General features: G+C 44.5%; 3 protein-coding genes across 3 annotated transcripts in view; 2 read left to right on the forward strand and 1 right to left on the reverse strand.

Annotated features, from left to right (window-relative positions):
- Positions 1–14,694, forward strand: part of LOC115382176 (NACHT, LRR and PYD domains-containing protein 3-like) — a 1,518,151-nt gene that overhangs the window by 566,765 nt on the left and 936,692 nt on the right. The window lies entirely within an intron of this gene.
- Positions 1–14,694, forward strand: part of LOC115382197 (NLR family CARD domain-containing protein 3-like) — a gene marked incomplete at its 3' end in the record, with an annotated part of 1,183,065 nt that overhangs the window by 93,250 nt on the left and 1,075,121 nt on the right.
- Positions 8,859–14,694, reverse strand: part of LOC115382181 (NACHT, LRR and PYD domains-containing protein 12-like) — a 73,230-nt gene continuing 67,394 nt past the window's right edge. Inside the window, exons 10-12 of the mRNA XM_030083868.1 lie at positions 13,012–13,185; positions 9,171–9,344; positions 8,859–9,087 (exon numbers count right to left, since the gene is read on the reverse strand). Coding sequence (XP_029939728.1) covers positions 8,874–9,087; positions 9,171–9,344; positions 13,012–13,185 — 562 coding nt within the window. The 3' untranslated portion in view covers positions 8,859–8,873. The remainder of the gene's footprint in view (positions 9,088–9,170; positions 9,345–13,011; positions 13,186–14,694) is intronic.

Below are 14,694 nucleotides of genomic sequence, written 5' to 3' on the forward strand. Positions count from 1 at the left end.
TTTTTGTGACAAAAACCGTCTTACTACCGCCCCAAGTGGTTTAACAGCGTTTACTACATTTGAGTTTTGTGATTGGCTGGATGATGGCATCCAACGCACGTTTCGCCCACGCCCCTGCATCCATCGTACGTCATTGAGTACAGCCCTATATAAGCAGATGCCTCCCCTATAACCAGCCTCCTGAGTCAGACCAGAGCGAGTGATCTTATTCATAGCGATTATTAGATTAGCATTGTTTTAGCATTAGCATCATTTTAGCATTAGAGTTAGTTGGTTAGATCATTTCGCGTAGTTCACAGGTGTAATTTACGTAGGGTTGGTGGGTTATGAAAACCCACGAGCCCCCCGGGGGCCCCGACGCTCTGTGTTCCGAGTGAGCACCGCACTGCCCGTCACCGCTCGGACTCGCTCGGTGCCAGCGTGCGCTGTCACAACAACTCAGCCCCCCCCCCCCGCCCCCCCCCTCCCCCTCCTCCCACTTCCTATCCGCCGAGCCCGCCTCTTTTCAAATTCTGAGGGTGGCGGAGTAAATCTCTGTCAAGGGGGTTAGTTGCTCTTTAAGAAAAAAAAAACAGCTAAGAGGCGGCTCTCTCTCCGTATTTCCAACACGCACACATGCTGGCTTCCTGGTCCCGCCCCCTGCTCCCTCTCAGCCACTCAGGCCACAGCGGTGCATTCAGGTTACTTGAAAACATAGGAACTCACAGAACTCAATATACCGGTTAATAAATAAGAAATACATCAAAGATGCTACAAAAGTAAGTCCGTAATAAAACAATAAGGCGAATTAAGCAACGCCATTGTGGGATCCTTCTTTGTTGTTTTTCGGCAGCTTGTGTTCCAGTGGTTGCACTACGGCCTCTTTATGTTACCATCGACCGGGACTCACCACACTGCAGGCTCCTGACTACCGCGGCTGCGCGGTTCATACAGAAAGCGCAGCGCAGAGGATACTGATTGATTAAAATAGCAACGTATTTACTGCGGACGGCAGAGCGGAACGACACACTTTATGTGGAATGTGGCGGTCAGCCTGCTCCGCCGGACCTGCTCCTGAAGCCCCAGCAACTTTCTTGACTTCACCGGGGAACTTAGTTAAACTCCAGACTCAGTCTGCTCCAGCGGCTGGAGACTAGCTTCATCTCACAAAGACTCATGATACTAATAAAACTCCTTTTCTACTCTTCAGACTCAGATCCACGTTCTGTAACAAGAACTGCATCCTCACTGGGATGTAAAATCATTGCTATCATTCGCTGAAAACACAGATCACACAGCATGAATGTCGAAGAATGAATTCATACGGCGGTGCGTTCAAGTGCAATATGAAAGTCGGAAAATGGCATCGGCATGTTATTTGTGAGTACTCGCCGATACCGGCGTTTCAGTGCGGTATCGGGGCCACTGCCGATACTAGTATCGGTATCGGTGCAACCCTAGTATAAATGCACATAAAGTATCTAGTGTCTGTATTCAGATCTTAATTCAGCACCTTGGACAGCACCATGTGTTGGATCAGGGCTGGGGTCGCATGTGCGTGTGCATATGTGAATGGGTGAATGTGATTGACAGTTGAAAGTGTTGAGTAAGTGTAGTCTAGTTACACAATCATGAAATCGCATGCATGTTGGCTGCACAATTATATGCAAACATTGCAGAGTAATCACCCCTGATGGAGAGCAACAACAGAACAAAGCAGCTGCACCTCAAGGCTGGATGCATCAACACAACAAAGAATAAAATGTCCAAACTATTCTCGTAAGTAATGCAACCGATTTAATTTCTCACTAGTCTGACACCATTGAGATTACCCAACGTGTGCACACTCATGCATGAAATCTCTTGCACATTTACATACGAAAAACAGTATGCACACGGCAATAAGTAACAGCAGGTTAACTACTGAACCTCAAGGCTGGCTTCACGAAGACAACTAAACACTACAATAATTCAATGTCTGTTACAGAAATTGTATCTCTCATTTTCTTGCATTTCCAGCACAGCACAGATAACCATAAGTGTGCACACTCATGTGTCAAATCACTTGCACATTCTACTAATGTATACACAATCAGTTGTATGAAAACATTGGAAAGCAACATCAGAAAAAAAAGTGCACCTTAAATTTGGATGCATGAACACCGCCAAGTGATCGAAGAATAAAGGAGCAATGTCCTACCTTTTGAAGTCATCCAGCAGATCGGAGTCGTTTTCTTTCTGGCACAACCCAATGGATCAACTGTAGCTTCATTGGAAGAGTTGTCTTCTCACATTCTACCCCTGTACAGATGTGGAAGTGTCCTTGAGGAAGACGCTAAACCCCAAACTCTTCCCAGGGGATTGAGCGCGTTGCATGGCAGACACCTCCACTGATGTGATGTGTGTGTAAATGGATGAACGTGATCGACAGTGTAAAAATGCTGTATAATGCCGTGTTCCCACCGGGTGCATTGAAAGTGACTGCATTTGTGCGACAAATTGAATTGTGCTGCGCTGGACGCTCGAGTTTTATCACTCCTACAAATATGCAAAAGAAACCATCCTGCAGAAACGTCACACCCCTCCTCATCGCCGTCTCCTGCACAGCAGCAGCGGGCAGGATTCTTCTGATGTTTGTCCCACAGTACTGTGTGCACAAGGCTGTGTGTGTGTGTGTGTGTGTGTGCATACTGATCGATGGTGCGGTTTTTGCTCTTTTTTGTTTTTATGACTGTTTTCACTGTTCAGCACTCTCCGTTGTTTTTATGAATATCAAAAGTGCAACACGTAAAGATTGAGCTTGAAATGGCTCCGACTACCACCATCGCTGCTCTGTATTTGGCATGTCAGCATGTATTTAGCATGGAGGAGTCAGCGTCGGCTGTGTGTGAGGCGCCGGCATCGCTTCTGGATGCATACTACCCTACAGAGGTGGTATGAGCTCGGTGAGTTCCACCGACTTCTGCAGGAGCTGCACCTGGACGACAGCCGGTTCCAGCGCTACTTCAGGCTGTTTCCACCAGCAGCGGTGAACAAATGAAATCGCGCACACCACACACCACACGCCGCGACATCATGTCAACAACTGTTTTGCGTGGTCGTAGCCCTACATGCCCTATGTCAGCACGTCCGCGATGACCTCCATGCTGAAAGGCTGTCCTGGCGCGAATTCGCTTGAAAAGTTCAATTATTTCAACTCGAGTGACAAGCGACGAGTGATGAAGCGGCGGGCAAGGAGCACCGGCGGGCAGGGAGCAGCGGAGCACCTCCAACCCCTCCAACTGTAACCAATGAGATGATACTGAAGGCAGCACAATGCTGGAGGCTTAGGAGTGACTCTGGAGAGAGACGTGGCTGCATCTGAGTCAAAATAATTCCATTTCATGTTGATTTCTTATTGGCCGTCAGATAAAAAAAAAAAAAAAAAAAGGCTGATGCCGATATGCATAAAAATGCCGAATATTGGTGCCGATAATTGGCCCAGCCAATGACAGGTGGATCACTAGTAAATATTATATTTTGTAATTGTTTAATTGAACATGTTACATCAGTTTAAAAATGATGTGACATGCATGAAGAAGAACAAAACATACATAAGTCTCGCTCAAAAATAACTCCTATTGGTTTGAAGGTTTCACAAAAATCAAGACGAAGAATGGACTTTGTAATTTGGAGAGGTAAGTTATTCCACTTCACAACAACACAAAGAACAACAGGCTGAGTTAGTCTCAGTGTCTGGTATGTCGATGAAACACGTTCACAGTTATTTAGTGACAGAACAGCATCAAAAACAAACCTGGGAGGCTGTACAGGCGAAATTAACACACAAGTCCCATCAGCAGGTTCACCAAGCTCCTGATCTCATTCCACATCACTGAATCCACTGAAGAGTTTTCCCTCAGTGTCGCTTCTGAACAACTGTGGAGGGAGCTGAAGCTCTGCCTGTGTCGAGGATGGAGTTTTCTTCCCTCCGCGTCTGGGTCGGGCTTCTTTCTTGGATCCCAAATTGAGTGCAGAAATAAAGAGTCCTAATGCAGATCTCCAACGCTGATTACAAATTTTTTGCGTGAAGCCTCCAAACAGAATTCTGGTCCTCTGTGTCCCCAGTCTGTCCGAGAGCAGCTCTCACTGACAGAGTCAGAGCGACAAGGTGAAGTCTCATCTAATGCGTGTGTATTTATCAAGTCTTCCGTTAGCAGGCGGAGTGACTTCTTCAATCCATTGGCCCACACATCACTCGAGCTGGTTTGGGCTGGTTGGGCCTCTGCTTCTTGTGCACTGATGTGGATGTGGTGTTCCTCCCCTTGATGGTGCAGGTTGGTGCTGAGTGGCTGCTCTGTGGTGGAACCTGGTGCAGGGTTAGGTGGTTGAGCATGTTGCTGGGTGGAGGAGCGTGGTGCAGGGTGGCAGGCATTCTGTGGTGAAGCTCATTGATGGGTGGTGCTGGGTGATGGAGTTATGTGCTGGGTGGCAGAACGTGGCACATGGTGGTGCTGTGTGGGAGTGTGTGGTGTGGTATTACAGTGAGTGGTGCTGCATGGTGGTGTGCGGTGCAGGGTGCTGCTGGATGGTGGAGTGTGGCAAAGGGAGGTGCAGGGTGGAGCTGGGTGGAGCAGCCTGGCTCAGGGCAGCTCCTCCATTCCTGCTCTTGCTCTCCAGTGAGTGTTGTTGGCCACCATGGTGTTCCGGAATCAACCTGAAGTGACGCCACACTGACTGTTACTGCCAGGTTTTGTTGTTGTTGTTTTGGTTTTCTATCAACATCAGATTGCATCTATTGTGTGTGTGGATCACAGCTTTAGGGGACATTGAAGTGTAGAGTTAGTTCATGTTCTGATCTGAAACTTTCAGGCTACACTGGGTCCCCTTAATGTTCTACAAACCCTAGCAAAAATTATAGAGCAAGTGCAGGGAAATAAATATGGAATCATTCAATTCTGAGGAAAAAATTTTGGAATCACTCCATTTTGATAAGAAAATAAGGACACACCCAGTCAAGTTCCTTTCCTTAAAGTAGGAGGACAAGATAGGGGTCGTTTGTCCCTATCCCAGTACCAGACAGGAGATGAGTCATTTGACCCAGAATGTGATAAGCCAGCTTTTGTTATGTGAAAAGGCGTGTGAATGGAGATGTCAATGTACATGACGACCAGTGCTCAGGTGGTGCCAAGAAGTCTACCTTTGTCTCCTGTCATGTAAATGAGGCAATCACAGCTGCAGGCACAGACAATACAGAACAACATCAAGGAATATCAGTGATAGAGGATCCATATAACATAACAAAAGGTCGGCTTACCCCCACATACCCCACCCGTCTGGGTCAAATGACTCCTCTATGGTCTGATACATACAATGATGAAACCTGGTCGTCCTAGTATTAGTTCGGCACTTGCCGCAGATTATAACATCTGCTCATTAGTCAACAGTTAAAAACAGGTATCACACCTTGGAGGGCTGCTGGACCAAGTGGATTGGCAAGAATCAAAGCTCCAACAAGAGAGATGTCTCTTGAGACCAAATACAGGATAATCAACTTCTTGAAGAAGGTAACTCTAAACATTAAAAGATGTGTTCTGGTCACAGTCAGTTGTATTGAAGAACAGGATCAAGGACAAACAGCATGGGAAGGTTGTTAAAGTCCAGCGTACTGGTAGACCAAGGAAGACATCTACTGTAAATCCTCTTATAGTAGCCGGGGCTTTTATTTGTCTCAAGTGTAGCTGGCAGCAGACTTTTAATGGAAGGAGGCATGTATAATAGAGATTATATTTTAAAATTTTCAAAAAGAGCAGAAAGATCTTTTGTGTCAGTTTGAAGCCAGTAAAATGTACTGAGCTCATTTATTGAAAACAAGTATCCAACCGCACTAAAACAGTAATAAACAGCAGTGCAGTTCAGAGCTAGGGGACGTATTGCATTAATTCGAATAATTCGATTTTATTTTTTCAATCGATGTGAAAAAAAATGTAATCTCAACATCGAGTTTAATGTTTTCTGTCCCTCTGCCATTTTTACCGGACGCGTGCAATACACACATACAAGGAGGACTGGCGCTGTAGCACAGACTACTGTCAGTACAGCGCCATAGCGCTTCACAGAAAAACAGAAAAATAAAAAAGCCACAAAAAAAAAAAAAAAAAACAGGCTTATATTGGGAGGCGGCTTTTATGAGGTTTCTTCAAAGACGCACCCGGTCATTAAAGGAGACGGGCTTTTAATGGAATACAGGTCATTATTAGAGGATTTATGGTAAGCGTCAAGACAGGCAACTAAAGGCCGTTTGTCTTGAAAACAGAAAATGCACAACAAGACAAATGAAGAAGAAATGGGAGGAAGTTGGAGTCAATGTATGTGACAGAACTGTGCAAAATCGCTGAAAGGAAATGGGATTTTCATGCAGGAAAGCTTAAAAGAAACCATTATTGACGCTTAAACAGAAAAGAACAAGACTGCAATGGGCTAAAGAGAGGCAATCATGGACTGTGGATGACTGGACGAAGGTTCTCTTCAGTGCTGAGTCACGAATTTGCATTGGACAAGGTGATGATGCTGGAACTTTTGTTTGGTGAGATTCCAGTGAGATTTACAAAGAGGACTGCCTAAAGAAAACATCAGAATTCCCACAGTCCTTGATGATACGGGGCTGCATGTCCGGCAAAGGCACTTGGGGAGATGGCTAAATGCACAAGTTTACATTGACATTTTGGACAGCTTTCTTATCCCTTCAATTCAAAAAATGTTTTGGGATGATGAAATCATTTTCCAAGATGACAATGCATCATGCCACAGAGCAAAAACTGTGAAAGCATTCCTTGGAGAAAGACGTATCCAGTCAATGTCATGGCCAGCAAATAGCCCAGATCTCAACCCAATTGAAAACCTGTGGTGGAAACTGTTTAAAAAAAAAAGGTCCACAGCAAGGCTCCAACCTGCAAAGATGATCTGAAATCGTAATGGGGCAGGGGCCAAGAAATTGTATGGGATACATTAAAAGTATATATGAGGGGCAAAATTCTATCTTTTTGTTCACATAAAAAGAGAGAGAGGCAATCTAAAGTACAGGAACTAAACAAAGAGCTAAAAAACAAACTTGAGTTAAAAAAACACAAAGTAGACTTGAATCCAGAGCTTCACATTAAATTGAAAATTTTTAAGAAACCGAATCAATGCCATGTATCAACTGGAAATATGGAAAAAAGATGATCTACATGAAAAAAAAAAGTATGAATCGGGTCCGAGGTTTGCCAAATTACTTGTAAGTAAACTGCAAAAACAAAAAGCAGATAATACAATATATAAAATAATAGACCAAATCTCGATAACGAGTGTTCAAACAGGCAGCTAACCAATCTCTCTTTCAGAATTATGTTGTTTTCTTGTATGTTGAAATCTTTTTAATATTTCTAAATAAAAATTTAAAAATAAATAAAGTAACAGAAATTACTGCTGTAATTTCATTCTTCATTCTAAGCCATGTAACTTCTGGTCTCAGGTTCTGGACAGTGGCGATACTGGTGTGGCCACGTTTGATGACGTTCAGTTTTCAAAGGAATTGTCAGGGAGTTTCATTATATGCTCAGACAAGAAAAATTGGGGGTGGGGGGGGGCATTGATTAGCATAGTTTAAGCTTCATTGTTATTGTATTGGCATCATTTTAGCCTTCTTTTAATGTAGAATTAGCACCATGTTAATGTTACCACTGTGTTGGCATCACTATTAGTGTGTTACCCTCGTATAAACACTAAGTTATGTTGTTAGCATTATGTTAAGATTGTTTTCTGTCATTAGCAATGTGTTAGCACATAACACAAATATAATTCAGCACAAAAAGTAACAGTGAGAAAGAGTGTTTGACTTGTCAATTATTTACCTTTATTACTTTAAGACTGAACATTTCAAGAAAGACGACAGCAATGAGACAACAAAACAATGCAAGATGGAACAAAGAAGAAATCACATCTTTAGTGGAACTCCTTTTTGATAATTCCCTCCCACCTTCTGACAGGCTCCTCCTCATTCCTGCTGTCAGAGACAGAGACGTCCCTCCTACAGAGGACACAGACTCACTGAACCGGACCAGAATCCAAATCCAGCACATAGAGGTTGAGTGAATGTGGTGTTGAAGGTGTAGAGGAGGATCAGAGAGTCAGAGGAGACTCTGAAGAAGGACAGAGAGCCAGCAGGACAGTCCACATACACTCCTACTCTACCAGAGGGGGAGGAGGAGGAGGAGGAGGAGGAGGAGGAGGAGGAGGAGGAGGAGGAGGAGGAGAGGGGTGTTCCGTGACTGTGCCAGACACAGTAGCCTCCACCAGAGCACTCCAGACTCCAGGACTGACGATTCCATCCAAGCAAACACTCATCACTGTATCCTTTCCTTCTGATTCCTCTGTAACTCACTGACATGTAAACATATCCGCTCCACTCGACCTCCCAGTAACATCGACCACTCAGATCATTTCTACACAGCAGCTGAGGACAGACATCAAATCTGTGAGGATGATCAGGATACGGCTGCTCTTCCTCCACAAGTGTCACCTTCCTGTTGTTGTTGGACAGTTTGAGCTTTCTGCTCATTGAGTTTTCATCCAGTTGAAGTTGACAGAAATCTGATGGAGAGAAAAAGAGTTCAGTCCTGATGTGACACGTGTGATGGATTTGTTGTTTGTGGACTTCCTGACATGTTGTTGATGGAGAGAAAGTTTGATGAGGACACTTTTTGTCAGGCTTCTCTTATCAGTAATGTTTGAATGAATCCAAAGCTTTGACTGAAAGACAAACGGACAGTGATGAGTCCAACTTACACTTCCTCAGTCCAGGTTTGAGCCTCTGCTGTCCACCATGGTCCACCCTGCAGGAAGAGAGACAGTCAGACAGGAAGACAGGGCATTGGTCAAGACACAAGCCCATGAGCTCCTGTTGTGTGTCCATACCTGAGAGTCTCCAGTGAGCAGTGTGGATCCTCCACTGCCGCTGACAGCTCCTTCACTCCTGAGTCTCCTGGATGGTTGTAGCTCAGGTCCAGCTCTCTCAGACGGGAGGACTTGGATCTCACAGCTGAGACCAGAGAAGCACAGCCTTCCTCTGAGACCAGACACCCTGACAGACTGGAGACACAAACATGGCTGCATCAAGTCAAGAAGGAAGAAGGAAGATCCTCCACATGATCAAGCAGCAGCTGGATCCTGACCTGAGAGCTTCCAGTTTACAGTGAGGACTCTCCAGTCCAAGAGACAGACGCTCCACTCCTGAATCCTGCAGGTCGTTGTTACTCAGGTCCAGATGTGTCAGACTGGAGGACTGAGAGCTGAGAACTGAGGACAGAGCTCCACAGCTTCTCTCTGACAGACCACAGCAGCTCAACCTGAAGAAGAAGCAACAATGAAAACCACATCAATGTTTGTCATGGACTCAGTTCTACATCTCTGACTTGGAGCATCACAAACACAGTGAGTGGAGGATGGAAAGGAGGAAAGGAGTGGATTGTTCACTCACTAATAGGGGGACGTGAACTGGGTTCAGACCGTCATGAGACAGGTTAGTTTTGCCCTACTAATGGTTTATTCGTACAACAGTAATGTGAGCTGAAATACCTGCACGGACTCCAGGATCACCTGTAGTAGGGGCATGGAATAGGCATCAGGTTGTGTCCTGGGCATTTAAGCATCTGTAAGCAGGGTTTACACTGGATGCGTTCCGGCTGCAGAACGGACACCACAGCTAATTCGTAGTCATTAAAATCAATACTGTGGCTCACACTGGTTCCGGAGCCCTTGCGGAGCTCTGGACACTTTCCGCAAGCATCCTATTTTTCCGGACACCAGAGCCCTACCGCGTCAATTCAGACAGAAGCAGATCGGGTGCCGGATGGAAACGCGATACGTGTTCCAAAATAAGCAGTGATGGCAAGTTACTGTACTGAAGTAAAATTTTCAGGTACTTTTTACTTTTAGAAGTATTTATTTTTCTGACAACTTTTTACTTTCACTCCCTACATTTTGAATCCGAATATTGGTACTTTCTACTCCTTACATTATCCCCAAAAGCTCGTTACTTCTTTAATTATATATTATTTATTTTAGGGCTGGGCACATTAAAGCACTGCTTCCATAACAACGGCAAACATTTTATCAGGCGTTAACGATAAACGCACACACACACACACACACACACACACACACACACACACACACACACACACTCACACTCACACACACACTGCCCTCCAGCTGAGTGTCAAAAAAGCACATAGGCCACGGTGCTTTTAGCGGTGAAACACGGTCCATTCCTCATTATTTGTCATATTGAACTAAGCCGAATTATCAGAACAATCACGAGGGAAAGGCTGGTATTTAACCTATCTTTAAAAATATCAACAGTCTGTGTGGTCCTGAGGTTCTCCGGCAGGCTGTTCCACAGGCGAAGGCTGTAATGGCTCAAGGCCACCTCACTGAGGGTCTTGGTTCTGACTTTTGGGGAATGCAGTAAGCCACTGTCAGACGACCTCAGGACCCGCAAGGGTCGATGTGGTGAAAACAAATTAGGTAAATAAGAAGGAACAAAAACGTTAATACATTTAAAAGCTAACAAGAGAACCTTAAAATCGATCCTGAAGCTGACACGGAGCCAATGACGCAACTTTAAAACTGCTGTAATGTGGGTCCGACCCCCTGGTCCTCGTCAGCACACATGTGGCTGAATTTTGTAGTAATTGGAGATTTGAGATACTTTTTTGGAAGTACAAACAGCAAGGCATTACAGCAAGCTAACCGACATGAGATAAATGCTGCACTAGCACCAGCTGCTGGCCTGAGAGAGAAACTGGTAGACTCTGGCTATATTCTTAAGATGGTAAAACCAATCTTAGTTATATTTTTAATAATGCTGGGCATTGATTAATGTTCTTAATCGCGATTAATCGCATAATTTTTCTGCGATTAAGCACGATTAATCGCATTATGCGCAAAATACAATAATGAATTTAAAAGTACTCTGTAATGATCATCCTGCCCCTAGCCGGGGACAGGGACTTACAAAAATTATTTTACAATTCATCAAATATGATTTCTAATAACTTAAAATACCAAGTCTTTACCAAGATTGCCACCCCCCGAGCCTCCCAACACACACACACACACACACACACACACACACACACACACACACACACACACACTCACCACCAGAGCAGATGAAAAATGGAAGTTTGTTATGAGCGCACACCCTTTAAAAACACCGATGGGATTTGATAGTGGGACTGATGAATGACAGGTCAGAGATGACTAGATCCTCACATAATGCTTCCTCCACATCCAGCCATGGCTCATCTTGATTATTAGGTTTAAGCCATTTGGAGATATATTGCAGCTTGCCGGCTAGGAAGTAATTACTGAAGTTAGGCAAGTCTAGTCCACCTCTGTCTTTAGTCTGTTGTAAAGTCTTCAAACTGATACGTGATGGTTTATTTTTCCAGAGAAATTTGGATATATATGAGTCCAGTGATTTGAACCAACCAAGGGATGGTTTGGTTGGTATCATTAAGAAGAGGCAGTTAACCTTAGGCAAAATAATCATTTTAATGGTGGCAACCCTCCCCATAACAGATACAGGCAAGCGTCTCCACCATATGAGGTCATCTTCTATTGATTTCAGTAACAGAACACAATTTAGTTTTGACAATTCTGATATCCTGGGAGATATGTTTATACCTAAATATCTGATGTTTCCAGACTGGATTGTAGCATTAGGTATACTTTGTAAGTCACAGTTTATAGGCATGGCTGTAGTCTTAGACCAGTTGATGGAGTAGTCAGATATTAGTGAGAACTTTTCAATAATTGAGATTGTCTGGGAGATAGAAGCAGTTTATTCTTAATCCCAGCACTCACAGCCACAATTGAGTGCCCTGTCTGCCATTTTCCTGCACTGGAAAAGCGCATGGTGGCGTGTGGCGCTTGGCCTGGAATCTGAACTGCCGGTGGAGAAAACAGTATGCTGTTTTCCTGATACCAATCCCTCACCAAGGTAACCACAGCAGGTGCTTCCTCCTCTGGCTGGTGTTGTGGTACCAGCGGTCAACACAGCATGCACTCCAAGTTGGCGTGCAGCGAGCAGGATCGTGTCATCCACCTCCACCAGACCTTGTTCTATCTATAAGTACCTATTCATAGTGCGCACCAAAGGCAAGTTGGCCAGAGCAGTCTGCACCTGAGGTGGCAGCTAAAGCAGGAACAGCTGGATGATGAGGAACAAGGCATCACGTGATTCCACCACATGTTCGCCATCGGTTATGTGGCTTTGCTGCCTCCCAAACCATCGACAGACAGTAGGAGCTCTGCTTGAAGTTGTTCACCATCTGACAGCTGAAACAGTTGAAGACTACCTATTTTGGGCTGGTGGATCCAAGAACCCCATCATTCAGCATGTGATGGCCAAATCCAGAGCCACGGCCACACAGAAGTACCTATTCTTGTCTGCTGCCTTGTCTGATGCCTCTTAGCTGGAACTGGACCTCAATATGCTGGAACCACAGTTCATGTTGGCAGAAGTCGGGCAGCTTTATCGCAGTGACATAAACAGCAGGTACAGCCTCTTGCACCAACACTTGACTCCGCAGACATGTTTGGGTGTCAGGGTCACCAGTTTGGAAGTTGTCAAGAGTGGAGGATGGCGCATGTGCCGAGTTGACAGTCTATAATCTGACTCAGACACTGACAGCTGTCATGAGGACATTCCAACCACATATGTCCCCACTCACTTATATCTCCCCATATGTCAGCACAGCACACCACCACACACCTCTCTGTGTCACCAACCCCGTCCCTTCTAAGGTGAGACTTAACTTCCCCAGAGAACAACATACAAACTTGATAGGATTTGTCATTATCTTTTCCATATGGGTACGGATTTGCAGATAACAGTGGAGAAAATGTCAACATGTCACAATGTTCAACTGAGATGTCCCTACAGATGTTCTGCAGATATGAGGAGAACAGAGAGTTGTGAATATTATATAATAGTCATGTTAGAACCTGAGAGTCTCCAGTGAGCAGTGTGGATCCTCCACTGCCGCTGACAGCTCCTTCACTCCTGAGTCTCCTGGATGGTTGTAGCTCAGGTCCAGCTCTCTCAGATGGGAGGACTTGGATCTCACAGCTGAGACCAGAGAAGCACAGCCTTCCTCTGAGACCAGACACCCTGACAGACTGGAGACACAAACATGGCTGCATCAAGTCAAGAAGGAAGAAGGAAGATCCTCCACATGATCAAGCAGCAGCTGGATCCTGACCTGAGAGCTTCCAGTTTACAGTGAGGACTCTCCAGTCCAAGAGACAGACGCTTCACTCCTGAATCCTGCAGGTCGTTGTTACTCAGGTCCAGATGTGTCAGACTGGAGGACTGAGAGCTGAGAACTGAGGACAGAGCTCCACAGCTTCTCTCTGACAGACCACAGCTGCTCAACCTGAAGAAGAAACAACAATGGAAACCACATCAATGTTTGTCATGGACTCAGTTCTACATCTCTGACTTGGAGCATCACAAACACAGTGAGTGGAGGATGGAAAGCTGCTGCTCTGCAACTGAGACTGGAAAATGTACTTTGTGATTTTACTTTTTGAATAATAGTAGGGGAAAATGTCAAGATGTTAATGTTTCATTGAGGTGTTTGACAGATGTTCTGCAGATGTGAGGAGGAAAACAGAGAGTGGTGGAAAAAATTCGACAATTATGTTAGAACCTGAGAGTCTTCAGTGAGAAGCGTGGATTCCTCATTGCAGCAGACAGACGTTCAACTCCTAAATCCTGTAGACGGTTGTTACTCAGGTCCAGATAAGTAAGACTGGAGGACTGAGAGCCGAGAATGGCTGACAGAGCTACAGAGCTACTGTCTGACAGACCACAGTCACTCAACCTGAAGAAGAACCAACAATGAAAACCAGATAAATGTTTGTCATGAACACAATTTTTTGGGTTCAATATTATGCCATAAATATTTTGTAGATGTAAATTAATAGTTGCAGCAGCAGCAGCAGAAGCTGCTACACAGATTGATGCTCCCGGTTTGTGAAAATCCGACTGATTTTGCTCGCTGGCTATCAGTATTATACGTTAATACCAACAACAACACAACCACACTGAAAATGAAAGACAGCAAGATCAATGTTGCATTCCAGGATAAGGAAAAAACCCTTAATGAAATATGAATGAAAAGTTTTACTAGCAAAATGATTAAAGTATCAATTGTGCAGAAAAGTGCTCCCTGTCAGTGCTTTGCCATTGTATAGGATATTTTTGGATTATTATAGTGTATATTACTAATGCAGATGTTTAAGCTTGTCCTAATTTTAGCTAAAATGTACACTTTTGGGTAGTTCAATCAACACATAATAATGATGTATTTTTCAGCTAATCCAAGGGAGTTTAAAAGAATACTCCGAAGATTTTGAACCCATGCCCTTACCCTGTTGTTTACAAAGTGAGATAAGCCCATAAATACCTTTTTTGTGTCCGTTGGTCCAGTGCCTGGCTAACAGCTGTTAACATCGTCGTTAGTTTAGCTCAACTACGGCAGGTGAAGAGGAAACAGAGCCAGACTGAGAAAGTGGACAAAATACTCCTTCCAAATGATCGGGATAGGGCTTGGGTCCAAAATCTTCGGAGTATTCCTTTGAAACAGTTCGTTTATTTAAAGAAGAGGGAGAATTTTCTAATCT

This window comes from Salarias fasciatus, chromosome 23 (assembly GCF_902148845.1).
Source record: "Salarias fasciatus chromosome 23, fSalaFa1.1, whole genome shotgun sequence".
NCBI classification, from domain to species: Eukaryota; Metazoa; Chordata; class Actinopteri; order Blenniiformes; family Blenniidae; genus Salarias; species Salarias fasciatus.